This window comes from Pongo pygmaeus, chromosome 14 (genome assembly GCF_028885625.2).
Source record: "Pongo pygmaeus isolate AG05252 chromosome 14, NHGRI_mPonPyg2-v2.0_pri, whole genome shotgun sequence".
Taxonomy (NCBI): Eukaryota; Metazoa; Chordata; class Mammalia; order Primates; family Hominidae; genus Pongo; species Pongo pygmaeus.
Genome location: NC_072387.2, coordinates 26,733,480 through 26,751,909, shown reverse-complemented (window position 1 = coordinate 26,751,909; position 18,430 = coordinate 26,733,480). Strand labels below are relative to the sequence as shown.

The 18,430-nt window shown below is 45.0% G+C and overlaps 1 protein-coding gene across 14 annotated transcripts in view; it reads left to right on the top strand.

Annotated features, from left to right (window-relative positions):
- Window positions 1-18,430, top strand: part of EEF1AKMT1 (EEF1A lysine methyltransferase 1) — a 208,275-nt gene that overhangs the window by 37,195 nt on the left and 152,650 nt on the right. For 10 of the 14 annotated variants that reach the window (XM_063650599.1, XM_063650592.1, XM_063650594.1 and 7 more), the window contains exons 3-4: window positions 1,841-1,923; window positions 7,350-7,630. In XM_063650599.1, coding sequence (XP_063506669.1) covers window positions 1,841-1,923; window positions 7,350-7,630 — 364 coding nt within the window. Of the gene's footprint in view, window positions 1-1,840; window positions 1,924-7,349; window positions 7,631-8,532; window positions 8,983-9,612; window positions 10,815-17,378; window positions 18,391-18,430 lie in introns of those variants that run through there. The other 4 variants (XR_010123481.1, XM_063650602.1, XM_063650598.1 and 1 more) reach the window with 4 other exon arrangements.

Sequence of the window (18,430 nt, the reverse complement as noted above, 5' to 3'; positions counted from 1 at the left end):
TAGCTAATCTGGTGGGGACTTGGAGAACTTCTATGTGTAGCTAGAGGATTGTAAATGCACCAATCAGCACTCTGTGTCTCACTCAGGGATTGTAAACGCACCAATCAGCACCCTGTCAAAACAGACCAATCAGCTCTCTGTAAAATGGGCTAGTCAGCTCTCTGTAAAATGGACCAATCAGCTCTCTGTAAAATGGGCCAATCAGCTTTCTGTAAAATGGACCAATCAGCAGGATGTGGATGGGATCAGATAAGGGAATAAAAGCAGGCTGCCCGCGGCCAGCAGCGGCAACCCTCTTGGGTCTCCTTCCGGGCTGTGGAAGCTTTGTTCTTTTGCTCTTCAGAATAAATGTTGCTGCTGCTCACTCATTGGGTCTGCGGTTGTCTTTATGAGCTGTAACACTTACCGTGAAGGTCTGCAGCTTCACTCCTGAAGCCAGCAAGATTACCAACCCACCGGGAGGAAGGAACAACTCTGGATGGGAGGAACTAACAACTACAGATGTGCCACCTTAAGAGCTGTAACACTCACCACAAAGGTCTGCAGCTTCACTCCTGAAGCCAGCGAGACCATGAACCCACCGGAAGGAACTCTGAACACATCTGAACATCAGTAGGAACAAACTCCGGACACACTATCTTTAAGAACTGTCACACTCACCGCGAGAGTCCGCAGCTTCATTCTTGAAGTCAGTGAGACCAAGAACCCACCAATTTTGGACACAGAACTATCACCACAGTGAATTTTAGAACATTTTTGTTGCCTCCAAAAGAAACCCTATGTCCTTCAGCTGTTACCTCCTAATTCCCCAATCCTCCCAACACCTGGCAACCACTGATCTGCTTTCTGTCTTTGTAGACTTGCTACTTTGGACATTTCATATAAATGGAATTACACAGTATGTGGCCTTTGGTGTCTGATTTCTTTCAGTGTCATGTTTCCAAGGCTCATCCATGTAGCATATATCAGTACCCTGTTCCTTTTTATGGCCAAATAATATTTCATTGTATGAATGTACCACATTTTTTCTGTCCATTAGTTGATGGGCATTCAAGTTGTTTCCACACAGGGCAGATTTTTTAAAGCAGAGAACCCCCAGTTGGCTCGCCTCATGCCACTGGCTGCCCCCAGCCTGCCATTCAGGGAAGAGAGAGGCCTGTTGGAGAAATAGGTTTGTATGATTGCAGAGGAAAACCATGCTACTTCTTCCATTAAACTCCTGCTTAATTTATAACTATGAATAGATAATTAAAGATCACTAGAAATTTTTAAAAAATCATCAATCAGCATGAAGCAGAAGGAGCAAGATGAAAAACAAACTTGCCCCCAAGGGAAAAACAAGTAATTGAGGAAACATGCATAAGGTAAGATGAGGCTGTGGACAAGGAGCACAGTCTGGATTTTGCTGATTGCATCCTCTGGTGTTAGTGAACTCATTCTTCCATCCTCTGTGTTTGTAATTCTGTTCATTGCTAGTTGAACCTAGAAGCTTAATCAGATTCAAGTTCTATTTTTTTTTTTTTTTGGCAAAACTCACACAAAGGTAGGGGCATGTTCTATTGGGAAAAACACTGGTTGTCTCCTTTTGTGGTGTTAATAGCTGTTGATACTCAGTGCCTAGATTTCATTAATTCATTAGGGGCTTGTATTAATTTAAAGTAATTTTGAAGAAAAATTAATTTTCAAAAGAAAAACTTTTTAAAAATATCTGTCCACTGGTATAGATTATATATAAATTAAAAGAACAAAATATCTGTCCACTGGTATAGATTATATATAAATTAAAAAAACAAAGCTTATGCCAGTTCTAAAATGCTATCAACCCATTTCTCGGTTACAGCAACTGAGCCAGTTTTGGTACAGTCAGGAAACTGCTCTGCGACTTGCACAGGAGGCAATTGCAGCTGTAGGAGAAGGTGGCAGGTGAGATTCAAATTTTATTTCTCTTTTTGGTATCTAATGTAATATTTTGAATGTCCTTCCTAGATGACAGATGGTTTGTAAGAAGTCTGAACTATAATCTGTAAATATTGTAGATCAAGGTTTGCAGCATATGACAGATTAAGACTTGCTTCAACACTGGGTTTAGAGACACACTCAGAAACCTATTCATTGTGGAATGTCTTATCTCTTTTCCTTTAAACATTTTCTAACCTGTTTCTTATCTTTATAGTTATAGAGTTCAGTTCAAAAGAGAAAATCTTACCTTTTTGAAGTTTTAAGAATATAGATTTTCTTTTTCGTTAATTTGGTATGTATGTATGTATGTATGTATGTATTTATTTTGAGACGGATTCTCACTCTGTTGCCCAGGCTGGAGTGCAGAGTGGTGTGATCTCAGCTAACTGCAACCTCCATCCACCTCCCGGATTCAAGTGATTCTCTTGCCTCAGCCTCCCAAGCAGCTGGGACTACAGGCACACGCCACCATGCCCACCTAATTTTTGTATTTTTAGTAGAGATGGGGTTTCCCCATATTAGCCAGGCTGGTCTCGAACTCCTGACCTTGTGATCCACCTGCCTTGGCCTCCCAAAGTGCTGGGATTACAGGCGTGAGCCACCGTGCCTGGCCTGGTTTTTATTTTTATCAGAACTTTGCATGCATATAAAGAGTCAAATGGTGACTGGGCATGGTGGCTCATGCTTGAAATCCCAGCACTTTGGGAGGCCGAGGCAGACGGATCACCTGAGATTAGGAGTTTGAGACCAGCCTGGACAACATGGTGAAACCCTGTCTCTATGAAATACAAAATTAGCTGGGCATGGTGGTGCATCCTGTAATCCCAGCTACTCAAGAGGCTGAGGCAGGAGAATTGCTTGAACCTAGAAGGCAGAGGTTGCAGTGTGCCAAGATCACACCACTGCACTCCAGCCTGGGAGACAGAGTGAGACTCTGTCTCAAAAAAAAAAAAGTCAAATGGTTCTAAAAGGCTTAATGTATTCTATATCCGTATCCCTGATTAACCCCCAAACTGTCTGTCTAAATATCCTATCAGTAAGTTCAAACATATTTCAACTTCTTTAAAAAAAAAAAAAAACCTATTCCCAGGGCTCTGCAGCCTGTCCCAGTGTGCATGGTCTTGCGCTGGTTTTACTACACCTCTTTTCTTGGTATTGCCCTTCATCATCATGCTGGAGTCCTTATACCTGTCTTTTGTTCTAGGTTCCCTATTTCCTGTACCCTGATCCTTAGTTTACAGCCTTACCATGGTGGCATACCTCCTCTGATAGCTGCTACAGAAAAGGCACATAGGAGGGAAGTTTTTAGAACCTTTCGTGTCTGAAAATGCTTTTTTCCTACGCTTCCTCTTGATTGTGATGGTTTTGTTGGACAGCACATTCCAGGTTTTGAAGGCGTTGCTCCATTGTCTCCAAACTTCCACACCTGCTGCTGACAAATCCAGTATCATTCTGATTCCTTATAGGAAACTTGCTTTTTTCTATCCATGCCCACAGCAAGCTTAGGATTTTCTCTTAATCCCCGGTATTCAATGTGCCTCACTGTGGAGTTTTTATCTATTGTCCTGGGTCCTAGAGGGCCCATTCATCCTCAACATACATGTCCTTCAGTTTAAGAAAATTATCTTAAATTATTTCTTTCCCCACTTTTTTTTTTCTGTTCCTCTTTTTGGAACTTCTATTCTTTGAATATTGGACCTGATCTTCTAATTTTCTTCTTTTTTTATTCATTGTCTCTTTACTTTCTGGGAGAATTCCTCCACTTTATCTTCTAAACTTTCTACTGAGTTTACCATATCTGCTTCCATGCTTGGAATTGTCTGCAGCTCTTTTTTTGGTCTTTGAGTATTTATTATTGTGTCTTGTTCATCCTTTTGAGAATATTATAGAATTTTTTGAAGTTCTCTTCTCCCTCCATAGTCTCTATTTACTCCAAAATCCTTTTTCTGTTTGTTAATTTCATATGATACATTTATCTAATCTATATTCCTTAAATGTCTGTGGACATTGAAGGGTGGGGCACTCGAAAACTGGGAGCCTCATCTGCTTTGATCTCTACAGTTGGAGCGTCTGAATGAGCCGTTCTCCTAGGAAACCCCCGTGTCTAAGACTTTACTTGTAGTTTTGTCAGTGGTCCAAGGAATATTCTCCTAATTCCTGACTGGAAGTTATACATCTAGTTGGCATGTGACTGAAAGGCTGGAAGTTTCATCATCCAATGCATTTAACTTAATCCTCCTAATTTCCACATGGTACATCATCATCCACTGTGCCTGGCTCCTTCCAAGCATCCCCCCATCCAGAGAACACTCCTCCAGTTTTCTGCCACAATCATAGTGGAGGGGCAGGCTTTGGGATATAGCAGAGAATCCTGAGAATGAATTGCTTCTTAAAATAGGCCTTTCAGTAAAACCTCCCAGTTTTGGCCCCACCTTCACCTCTGCTTCTTGAGTTACCGGGTTCTGTCGCTTCCTGAGCCCTCGAGTATGCCACCACGTGAACCAGGGCGCTTCTCAGCTTTCCAGCTGCCAGTGTAGGATTCAGCCATTGCAGGTCTGCCGAGCCCCACTACCCACCCATCTGCTGTTCCGCTTCCTCAGTGTGATTTCTTTAGTCTCCGCTGACATGCCCTTTGGTTTTTGCTCTTGTATTCCTAAATAAGACAACGTGAAATTGCACTCTTGTTTTTAGTGGGCTTTCATGAGGGAGCAAATTTAAATGAATGCGTTCAATCCGCCATCTTTAGTGGGAAATCTTCAATTTTTCTTTTAACTGTTCTTTTTCTTTTTTTGATTATATGTAGTGGTTTAGTAGGTTTTTCTTAGTGACACTGCTTTTACATATACTTTCTTTTTTGCCACTAATATGAGGGCCTTGGAAGCAACTTTTAATCTCCTCTGAAAGTCAAATTCAGTATTCATAGGAACTAAGTCATCATTTTAAAGATGAATGAGAACCGCATTTATTGAGTGCTTACTGTGTGCCCTCTCCTGTTGTAAGTGCATTGTCAGGGTCATCTCATTCTATCCTCATATCTCTGTGCAATAGTTTTTGTTACACTCTCCAGTTTAAAGACAGACACTGAGACCAGAGGTTCAGCCACTTGTAGAAGGTCACCCAGTGGGAAGTGGCAAAGCTGGGCTTTCAACACAGGTTCTCTGATCCCACTGCTGCCTGGTAACCACCACCATCCCCACCAGACCCACCAGTCTTTCTGCTGTCATTCCTTCTTGCATCCTGGACCACTGTCCTACCTGAAGTACATCCTTCAGGTGGATTTCTCAGGGAATGCCTGCTGGAGGCAATTTTGTTGTCTGAAAATAACTTTATTTCACCTTCTTTATCGGAAGATGTTTTCATAGTGTGCATATATAATCTTTGGTTGCAGTTCATTCTCTGTCAGCACAGTGAGGCTATAATCCCACTGTACTCCAGCTTCTTTTCCCCCTCCCACCGCCCTGATCTAGAGCTGCTGTGCAGGGAGAGTTGTATCCTGCCAGCAGGGAAACACATGTTTCCATAGAAACATGCGATGTCACGGGCTCTATTATCTGTTGCAGTGTCTTTGGGCTGAGAAGCCTGCTTAGCCTGGCATGGGTACCTAAGTAAGATGGGTAACATTGTCTCTGTTGGAAAGCATCACACATTTTTAAAGCTGAGCGTAATTTTTAAATTAGGTCCTTTTTTGAATAACAATGTATGCACATATAAAAATCCAAACGTGACAAAGGAATTGTGAGAAAAGGTCACTCTCTTCTCCATTGTATCCAGTTCCCCCAGGCACCCTCCCATGAGGCAGCCATGGTCACTGTCTCTTGGACATCTTCTAGAGGTCACCTGTACATCTATATGCATATATTCCCACTTCCATGAAAGCATACTTTACACTGTTCTGTTCCTTGAATAGATCTCAGAGATCATTCCTTATCAGCATAGAGAGGGCTGCTTCAGCCTTTTTTAAATGGCCACAGAACTTTGTATTGTAATAGGCATACCAGCTGGGCACAGTGGCTCACGCCTCCTTTGGGAGGTCAAGGCAGGCAGATGGCTTGAGCTCTGGAGTTTGAGACCAGCCTGGGTAAAGTGGCAAAACCCTGTCTCTATAAAAAAAATTAGTGTCCAGGCACGGTGGCTCACGCCTGTAATCTCAGTACTTTGGGAGGCCAAGGCAGGTGGATCATGAAGACAGGAGTTCAAGACCAGCCTGGCCAAGATGGTGAAACCCCGTCTCTGCTAAGATTACAAAAATTAGCCAGGCATGGTGGCGGGTGCCTGTAATCCCGCTACTCAGGAGGCTGAGGCAGGAGAATCGCTTGAACCCGGAAGGCAGAGGTTTCAGTGAGCTGAGGTCATGCCACTGCACTCCAGCCTGGGCAACAGAGTGAGACCCTGTCTCAAAAAAAAAAAAAAAAATTGGTGTATCACAGTCAACTCAATAATTCCATATTTAGGTTACTTCTAGCTTTTTGGCAGTTGGTTTTAATAGTTAACTCTTAAAACACTACCCATTCATAAACTGGGCTGCTGTAATGAGATAGATACTTTAATTTCCTTATACAAAAAAAGAAGCAAAGCAGAAATTCAGAATAGCTTGTCTGCAGTGAGAGCACATTTTAATGTATCTTTATGGAAAACTGGAGTGAGTTGGGGAGTTATTTGGGTTTATCTTTCAAGATCATGCACATTACAAAATGACTTTATACTATTTAGTTGGGACAAAAAGTATTTAAAATAAATATCAAAGGCCTAGCATGAAAATAATAGGTAAATTTAGGCTTTGGGCTAACTACATCTAAATTTTGTCATAATGTGTTCCTGCTATTTTACATTTTTCACTATAAAAACTATAGCCTTTCATAACCTCAAAATTATAAGCTATAGGCTGGGCACTGTAGCTCATGCCTGTAATCCCAGCACTTTGGGAGGCCGAGGCAGGCTGATCACCTGAGGTCAGGAGTTCAAGACCAGCCTAGCCAACATGATGAAACCCCATTTCTACTAAAAATACAAAAAAATTAGCCAGGCGCAGTGGCGCGTGCCTGTAATCCCAGCTACTCGGGAGGAATAGCAGGAGAATAGCTTGAACCCAGGAGGCAGAGGTTGCAGTGAGCCGAGATCATGCCACTTCCTCCAGCCTTGACAACAGAGTGAGACTCCATCTCAAAAAAAAAAAAAAAAATTATAAGTTACAGACTTTTAAGTACCAGATTCCTTAAAAGTGAGACACTATAAAGTTTTTTCTCAACATTGACTATTACACTAGTTTGCATTATTGTTTCCTGTAAGAAAATCTGAGCACTCGGACCTATGTATTGTTTAGTGAAGAAGTTGTTTACACTGTAATCTCTCTATTAAAGATGTTTCATGAGTGTGTTCATTTTGTCTCCTAGAATCGCATGCGTGAGTGCCCCTAGTGTTTACCAGAAACTCAGAGAGCTGTGCAGAGAAAACTTTTCTATATACATCTTTGAATATGACAAAAGATTTGCCATGTATGGAGAGGAGTTTATTTTCTATGATTACAATAATCCATTGGACTTACCTGAAAGAATTGCTGCACATAGTTTTGACATCGTAATAGCAGATCCTCCCTATCTTTCGGAGGAATGTCTCAGAAAAACATCAGAAACCATCAAGTACCTGACGCGGGGCAAGATTCTGCTGTGCACAGGTAGGTGCTGCATTTAATATCTCATCAAAGTCACTGACAGTGGCTATTCAGGTCTTAAGGGTCAAGAAAAAATCCTGAGTCCACCACTTCCTGTGTGACTTGTGAACAACTTATTTAACTCTTTGTGCCCTGGATTCCCCATCTGTAAACTAGGACTGATAATACTCCGCCATTAAGGGTCCTAAAGAATTAAGTGACACAAAGTACCCAACACTGGGTCTGGTGCATGGTGACTACTTGATGAATGTCAGCTGTTACTTTTACATACCATCATCAATACTAGTGGTATCTTATCCAGCCTCTACACTTTGTCAAAGAGAAATTTGGAATCTACAGAGTTTAAGTGAATTGCCTAAGGTTACAGAGTAGACATTAGATTGGGTTAATGTAGAAGAGTTTTCTTACTGGCGAGATTGTTATACTTTTTTTTTCTCTCTGTAACCTCAAAAAATTGGGCTAAGCAGTCCTCCCACCTCAGCCTCCCAAGTAGCTGGAACTTACAAGTGTGTGCCACCAGGCTGGGTTTGATATACTTAAGGCAGATATGGTAAAATTCAATAGAGTATATCTGAGAACTTCAAGGTGGGACGAGTACTTGAGGCAGGGAGTTCTAGACCAGGCTGGGCAACACAGCAAGACTCCATCTCTACAAAAATTTTAAACATTAGCCAGGTGTGGTTGCGTGGGCCTCCCAGCCATTTGGGAGATAGAGGTGGCGTGTCTGGAGTTTCTTCCTTCTGATTGGTTCTTGGTCTCACTGACTTCAAGAATGAAGCCACGGACCTTGTGGTGTTACAGTTCTTAAAGGCTGGCACCTCCGGAATTGTTTCTTCTTCCTGGTGGGTTCGTGGTCTCGCTGACTTCAGGAATGAAGCCGCAGACCCTTGTGGTGTGTGTTACAGAGCTTAAAGTTGGTGCGGACCCAAAGAGTGAGCAACAGCAAGCTTTATTATGAAGAGCAAAAAACAAACCTTCCACACCATGGAAGAGGACAACACCCGGTTGCACCGCTGGCTGCAGGGTGGCCAGCTTTTATTCCCTTGTTTGTCCCCGCCCACATCCTGCTTATTGGTCCATTTTACAGAGCACTGATTGGTCCATTTTACAGAGTGCTGATTGGTCCATTTTACAGAGTGCTGATTGGTGTGTTTACAATCCTCTAGCTGGACAGAAAAGTTCTCCAAGTCCCCACTAGACCCAGGAAGTCCAGCTGGCTTCACCTCTCAGTGGGGTGATTGCTTGATCTCTGGAGGTTGAGACTACAGTGAGTGAGCTGTAATGGTGCCACTGCACTTCAGCCTGGGCAGGGAGCAAGACTGTCTCAAAGAAAAAAAAAATTCTGAGAACTGAAACCTTACCAACTGACCCGTCTCTTTATTTCTGGGCACCTGTGGTGTCCACACCCTTGAGTGCTGTTCTGGACGCTATACCCCAGTCCCTCCGGGCCGCGCTTGTCCCCTGGGCACCCTGCTGGGAACAGGGCTGGCGGGGATGTCACAGGGGAGCTGGCTGTGCGTGGTGGGCCCAGGACGGGGAGAAATTGGGAGGAGGTGGCAAAAGGGAGTGGCAATACATTCACACCTGTGTTTGCAAGATTGGACATTACTGAAAAAGGCTCTTGGCTCAACGTTGGGAAATGCTAGTTTTTAGTAATTATTTTTGCTTTCCATATATATATAGAGAGAGAGAGAGCGAGAGTGTGTGTGTGTGTGTGTAATCTGCTTCTAAATTTCTAAGTGTCTCGGCTTTGCAGAGGTAGGAAAATAATTCATTCAATAAAAAAGACATGGAAAAAAGTTGGTAAATTGCAAAAATATTGGAGAAGGTGAAAGGGAATGTAAAGAACACTCGCTCCCTCCCCCCACTTGTGAATTGTCAACTAATTGCCACCGGTGGTGCGCCTAGAGCCCCTCTCACAGCTCAGGACGCACTGAGCTCCGGCTGGGCTCACTCTCTGGGTTCATGTGCTTTGTTCTCTTCAGGCGCCATCATGGAAGAACAGGCAGCAGAACTCCTTGGAGTGAAGATGTGCACGTTTGTTCCAAGACACACCCGGAACTTGGCAAATGAGTTTCGCTGTTATGTGAATTATGATTCTGGGCTGGACTGTGGGATCTAATTACAGATGGTGACATAACATAGGAAGGAACCCTGTCACATTCCCCTTTTTGTATTTTCGTAGTAGATTTAAAAGTTATAATCTCTTCCCCTCCCCCCAAACTGGAGCTGTCCCTGGCCTGATTTTCAAAATAAAGTACGCGATCTTCATTATTGTTTCCTTAGGAAGGGCCTCCCTAGAGCTCAGTCTTCTGCCAACCTGAATCCATGGAATTCGAGTTGGAAGAAACCTTAGAACCTGCCTGATCTTCTCCCCTCATTTAACATGTGTAAAAACAGAAGAACAGTTGTGTGGCTTGCCCAAGGGCTCCTGAATGAGACAGGACCTTGGCCTCTGCCTCGGGCCAGAGCAGTCTGGTAGCATCCTAGGGCTTGTGAGGACCCCCACCCCCATGTCCCACCCCAGCCCTCCAAGGAGACAGACTTGCCTCCATGAAAAAAGGCAATAATCCAATAACTAGCGTCTGAATGCCTCTTGGAGCTCTCCTCCTCCTCCAGGTTCTAGGTGGGCTGCGAGGGATGACAGGTGCCCAGGTGCCCTCCCCACGTGGCTCAGACTCAGCACCCTCCCTCTGAACTGCCTGAGAGAATGAAAGACCCATCTGTAAACCAAACACCAGGACCAAAAAATGGAACTGGGACGAATGCGCTAGATTCTCACTGTTCAGAAAATATTCCTCTGTACATACCCCAGAAGATGTCTCAGCAATCAGAAGTGAACACGCAGCGTGGCTGGGTCTCGAGGGCATCATGCTGAGTGAAAAAGCTGCTCCTCAGAGGTCACACACTGGATGTTTCTAGGTATGACAATCCCAGGGAGGAGAGATTCGTGGGTGCAGGGGGAGCGTCAGGATGGGGTGAAGGGGATGGGCGGGCCACAAATGGGAGTTCTCCTTGGTGGTAGCTTGTTCTTTGTCTTGTCTGTGGTGGTGGCTTCATGAATCTGCATGTGGCAGCACTGCATAGAACCACACACCACACACACACATACACAACCACACACACACAACCACACACACCACACACACACACACACCACACACACACCACACACATACACACACACCACACACACACACACAACCACACACACCACACACACACACCACACACACACACACACACCACACACACACACACAACCACACACACACCACACACACACCACACACACCACACACACACACCACACACACCACACACACACACATACACAACCACACACACAACCACACACCACACACACACCACACACACACCACACACACACACCACACACACCACACACACACACCACACACACCACACACACACACATACACAACCACACACACAACCACACACCACACACACACCACACACACACACCACACACACACCACACACACACACCACACACACCACACACACACACCACACACACACACCACACACACACACCACACACACCACACACACACACACACACACACCACACACCACACACACACACACGCCACACACACACACCACACACACACACACCACACACACACACACCACACACACACCACACACACACCACACACACACCACACACACACACACAACCACACACCACACACACACACGCCACACACACACACCACACACACCACACACACAAATACACACACACCACACACACACACACAAAACCACACGCACCACACACACACACAACCACACACACCACACACACACACCACACACACCACACACACACATACACATACACACACATACACACCACACACACACCACACACACACAGCACACACACACACACACACAAACCACACACCACACACACACACACGCCACACACACACACCACACACACACACCACACACACACCACACACACACACAACCACACACCACACACACACACGCCACACACACCACACACACATACACACACACACAACCACACACACCACACACACACCACACACACACACACACACACACGCCACACACACACACCACACACACACATACACACACATACACACCACACACACACACACACGACCACACACCACACACACACACACGCCACACACACACACCACACACACACCCCACACACACACACCACACACACATACACCACACACACCACACACACACACCACACACACACACACCACACACACCACACACACATACACCACACACACCACACACATACACCACACACACACACCACACACACACACCACACACACATACACCACACACACCACACACACACACACACCACACACACACACCACACACACCACACACACACACCACACACACCACACACACATACACCACACACACCACACACATACACCACACACACACACCACACACACCACACACACACACACGCCACACACACACACACCACACACACACGCCACACACGTACACCACACACACCACACACACACCACACACACACACACCACACACCACACACCACACACCACACACACACACCACACACCACACACACCACACACACAACCACACATACCACACACACACCACACACACCATACACACAACCACACACACCACACACACACGCCACACACACCACACACACCCCACACACACACACCACACACACATACACCACACACACACACACCACACACCACACACACCACACACCACACACACACATACACCACACACAACCACACATACCACACACACACCACACACACCACACACACACCACACACACCACACACACCACACACACACACACACCACACACACACACACCACACACATACACCACACACACCACACACATACACCACACACACACCACACACACACACACACACCACACATACACCACACACACCACACACATACACCACACACACCACACACATACACCACACACACACACACACACACACACAGATGAGCTCGCGTGAAACTGGTGAACTTGGAATGGGATCTGTGGGTTGAGCCAGTGTCCATTTTCTGATTGTGACACTGCACTATAATTATGTAAGATGTTACCATTAGATAAACTGGGTGTAGGGCATAAGACCTATCAGTATATTTTTGCAATTTCCTGGGAATCTACAATCATTTCGAAATAAAAACTTTCCAAAAAATTAATGTCCTCTTTCCGGGAAAGGATTATACTTCCCCACCTTATAAGACTTGCTTTGGCCAACAAAATGTAAAGGAGGCAGGGTGCTGTGGTTCATGCCTGTAATCCCAGCACTTTGGGAGGCCAAGGCAGGCATGGATCACTTGAGTCCAGGAGTTCGGGACCAGCCTGGGCAACATGGTGAAAGCTTGTCTCTACCAAAAATACAAAAATGCAAAAAAAAAAAAAAAATTAGCTGGGCATGGTGGCACACTCCTGTAGTCCCAGCCACTTGGGAGGCTGAGGTGGGAAGATCACCTGAGCCCAAGAGGGCGAGGCTGCCATGAACCGTGATGTGCCACTGCACTCCAGCCTGAACGACAGAGCCAGACCCTGTCTCAAAAACAAGAACAACAAAACCCCAAAATGTGAAAGGAAGTGATGTGTCATTTCCAACCTCTGGCTGTGAGTGGAGCAGGGCCACTGCCCATCTGCCAGGGATGCGAGGAGAGCCAGGAACGAGCCTGTGTCACTGAGCCGTGGGCTCATTACCCACTGGAGCAAAACCCAGTCTGTCCTGACTGAGCCAGAGAGGAGGCCTGGGTCGGGGAAGCCTGGAGGACAGACCTGGTCTTTCTTGCTGTTTCTTAGCCCTCGGCTGCCCGACTTCTGGACAACTTTTAATTTACTTTAAAAATCACTCTTTTCGGCGTGGTGGCTCACACCTGTAATCCCAGCACTCTGGGAGGCTGAGGCGGGCAGATTACCTGAGGTCAGGAGTTCAAGACCAACCTGGCCAACGTGGTGAAACCCTGTCTCTACTGAAAACACAAAAATTAGTTGGGCGTGGTGTTGGGCGCCTGTAATCCCAGCTACTCGGGAGGCTGAGGCAGGAGAATCACTTGAACCTCAGAGGCAGAGGTTGCAGTGAGCTGAGATTGTGCCATTGCACTCCAGCCTGGGCAACAAGAGCAAAACTCGATCTCAAAAAAAAAAAAAATCACTCTTTTTATGAGACATTGGTATTTTTATCAGTGTGCAAGCACCTAGCCTTTGTTAAGTATTCAATAAGTGTTCTTTAAGAAATAACCCCTACCTTATTATTCCCATCTGTGGTTTGCTGTGTATGTAATTTGTTACATTGTAGTAACAAATTATGTACAGAAATGCCATGTTTGACTCAGGACCTGTGGGAGAGTGGTAGTCTAGAAATGACAGAATTGTAGTTGTCCTATAAATCCAGCGGTTAGTTGAAGAGAAACCTTATTTTTTCACAGGAGGTGAGGGAGAGAAGGGACAAAGTTGGATTCCTATCAAAAAATGTACAAACATTATAAGTTAGGAGGCTTATGCAATGAGGTGATGGCATTTTTTGTTTAATAAGCAGCCAACATGTTTCATGGCTTTGGACCCTGGTGTGATTTTGATTTTAGCAAACCTGTGTTCATATATGATCCACTTCTAGGTTTCATAAAAGGACATCTATACCTTTGCAGCCTTATATTTTAAAAAACTCACTAGGTCTGGTATATTCCTTTGGGCGGTTAATGAGGTGGGAGGCGTTGGGCTGGGCGATGCCCACAGTCGGTCATGCCATCTGGAACCCCCAAGGCTCCCTCACCTCCTGTACCTTAGCAAAGCACTGCAGAGGTTAAAAGGAATGTTTTAATCCACATCTTTTTAAGTCCTTCCTGATTAGTGGGAAGGGGTAGAAGAATAATTTCTGTTTTACTAACAAAATTCCAGCACTTCTCAGATACTCTTCAGATGTGTGTCTGGGGTGATGAGGGCCTGAATGGCAAGAACAGATGAAAGGCAGGGGGAACTTTAAGACCCCATTTCAGATGGGGGTTCTGTACTCTTTCTCCTTTCATTCCTTCCTAAAATCAGAGCTGGCACCAGTTACTAAAAATGACCATTTCCCCCCTTTGCCCTGCTGGAAGAGATGCAGTAAGACATAATGAGATAACTGGCCCCTGACTGTGGAACTGTTGATATTTGCAGAGTGTTTTTGGATTTCTGTTCCCAAATGATTCCATTTTTGTAGAACAAGTATATAACTGAAATACTGTCAGCTGAAAACGATCTTCAGTAACCAGCAAAGCACCTCCATTCCAAAGGTTGCCACAGAATCCTCCAGGTAGAGTTCATGTGAAGGAAACACGCACTTTTCTGGGAAGAGGGGAAGAAGCTCTGAAATGTACAATATCATGTGTTGCCGCTCCACAAATCCTGGGAATGAAAGGCATGGAGGGAAATGTGTGAAATAAACCAAGTGGATCTGGGAGCGGGGAGGGAGATGTCACTGAACTTCGGCTGGCACATTTTATCTAGCCAGTAAACCATCTTATTTGTTTGATAAAACACAATACCAACCTCCCATCTCTGCAACCCCCGCCCCCAACAAAAAAACCCTTCAGTTTTAGCAAGAGAAAAAAATTTTGTCCCACGATCTTGTTATTCATTGAAACAGTACCTTTCCAAGCTTAGCCACCACCTCTAATTTCAACATACTATATTTAAATGCTGCTGCCCAGTTAAAGTTCTAGATTTTGTTTTATTTCTTTATTATTTTACTTGTCAGTTATTATTATTATTATTATTATTATTTGAGATGGAGTCTTGCTCTGTCACCCAGGCTGGAGTGCAGTGGCACGATCTTGGCTCACTGCAATCCCCACCTCCTGGGTTCAAGCGATTCTCCTGTCTTACTCAGCCTCCTGAGTGGCTGGGATTACAGGTGCCCGCCACCGCACCTGCTAATTTTTGTATTTTTAGTAGAGACAGGGTTTCACCATCTTGGCCAGGCTGGTCTCAAACTCCTGACCTCATGATCCACCTGCCTTGGCCTCCCAAAGTGCTGGGATTACAGGCGTGAGCCACCGTGCCCAGCCTTTTTTTTTTTTTTTTTTGAGATGGAGTTTCACTCTTGTTTTCCAGGCTGGAGTGCAATGGTGTGATCTCGGCTCACTGCAACCTCTGCCTCCTGGGTTCAAGCGATTCTCCTGCCTCAGCCTCCCATGTAGCTGGGATTACAGCTGCGCGCCACCACGCCTAGCTAATTTTTTGTAATTTTAGTAGAGATGGGGTTTCACCATGTTGGTCAGGCTGGTCTCCAACTCCTGACCTCAGGTGATCCACCCACCTCGGCCTCCCAAGTGCTGGGGTTACAGGTATAAGCCACCGCACCCAGCCCAGTGATTTCATTTTAAACTTACCTTTTATACAAAAAAAAAAAAAAGTCACTTGTAAGTGACAGATGCCTCCTAAAGCGACATACAAGTGACTTTTTTTGGTATAAAAGATAAGTTTAAAATGCAGAAGGCTTAGCTTGATGTTTATTTTCAATGTAGCTTATGAATGACTGCAATGCAATGATGTGTCCATGTCCACACATGTGTTCATGTGTGCCAGGCACTGTGCCAGGTACTTTACCAACAGTGTTGAATCCTCACAGGGTGGGCGCTGTGACCTCATTTCACACGGAAGGAAAATGAAGCTTAGTGAGGTGAAGGGAGCAGGTTCATAGAGCGGCACTCAGGTGCGAGGCGCTTGAGCAGCTTTGCCTTTTCATCATTTTAGTGGAGGAGGGAGACTGTCTTGCTCACCGCCGCCTTGCAGGAACTGGGTGACTAGAACCAGGCAGGTGCCCAGTAGATAGTCACTAAGTGGATGAATGTATGGTACAGAGAAAAAACACAGAGGCTGCCTTTCTCGATCTTCAAATGGAAAGCTCATTTCTTCTGTTAGGAATGTGCTACCGTTTAGCAAGCTGAGGTTAAACTAATAATTAATGCAGTGAATAAAATCGTGACATTTTCCCCATGCAGATAGTTTCCTCTCCTTGTGTGCCCTTCCTCCAACGCTTGCACTATTTATATTTGAGGAGTGACCTGGAAAGTGTTACACAACAGCAGCGATGACGGAAAACACACCTAAGGCCCTGCTTTAAAAGGCAGTTCTGGGCCAGGCGCAGTGGCTCACGCCTGTAATCCCAGCACTTTGGGAGGCCGAGGCGGGCGGATCACGAGGTCAGGAGATCGAGACCATCCTGGCTAATATGGTGAAACCCTGTCTCTACTAAAAATACAAAAAATTAGCCAGGCGTGGTGGCAGGTGCCTGTAGTCCCAGCTACTCGGGAGGCTGAGGCAGGAGAATGGCGTGAACCCGGGAGGCGGAGCTTGCAATGAGCCAAGATCGTGCCACTGCGCTCGTCTGGGCAGCAGAGCAAGACTCTGACTCAAGAAAAAAAAAAGGCAGTTCTTTTTAATGTATGGATTTGTGTTGTTGTTGCTCTGGACCTTCTGGTTCCTGGACAGGAATGTGTTCTAGACATACCACCACTAGAGGATCCCTTTTCTTCCCCCAGAGGTTGAATGGGGAAGTATAGTCTGTGGAGCTATCCATAGCTACTGCTTTCCATTTTGAATTTTTATTTGGACAGTGTGGATTTGCTCAGTGATGGGTTTTTCATGCACAATTTCTGTCCATTTTAGTGGGAGGTGAAAGTTTCTGAGTGACCCATTCATCTGGATCAGACCAAGGCTGCCAGTTGGTCTTTGTGTGGTGGCTGAAATTTGGGAGTGAAATGCATGTGAATAAAGGACACGTCCTGGTCTTGGGGGTGTCACAAAAGATCCAAGACATTGACCTTACCTGACTAGTTGATCTTTCTAAGACCAAATCAAATCTCGATGAATTTAAACCTCAAGATAAAGTGAAGACCTTAGGTAACATATGATTTCTTCTAACAATTAGTCTGGTCCATCAAGCAGAATTGAGATAAATACACACAGCCAGTGTATCCTTCAGCAAGCCTCTTTTAATGATTTAAAAAGAACTTCTAACTTTTACAAATAATTGTGTTCAGAGACAGACTTTCAATCTAAAGAAAAGAGCAAGGACCTAGCTCTCGTGGCAGAATGCAGAAACAGAAGCCTCCAGATTGATCTCTGCAGGTGCTAAGGTGGCCCACTTTGTCCTCATATTCAGCCTGATCCTAAAGCCCTTACAACTACGCCAATACCTGCTTGGATTCTTCCTGACAACTGGCAAGGATGTCATGTTCCACTTCTTATCTCACCACCTCTTAACCACAAATTGGCCCCAGTGGCTTTCAAAAGGGGGAAAAAAAATTGTGCGAGTTTGAGACTGTTTATGTACTCATGACTAAAACCAAATCTGAGATCTTTGGAACTCTTAGCTGGCCCTGGGACATGCGAGCCGCCTGTGCATCCCTTTGGTCCACCTGGAGGCCCGTGAAGACCTTCAGTGGAAGGAAGAGTGGGTCAGATGAGACGTGTCCATTTCATCATCAGCCATCGGTGACAGGCTGAATTCGGAGACCCAGGCCAGAGGAGTGTACCAGCCACAAAATTTATCCAAGGATTCCAATTATGCTTAAAAAAAATCCTACCAGAAGAAGTAAAAAACAATGTTTATATGTTAAGAAATGTAATAGAGTAGCTCTAATTTGATAATATAAAATAGCTCTGCCTCTATTCAAAACAGTTCATTTTAAAAGTAGGTATATAGTCGCTCTACTTAT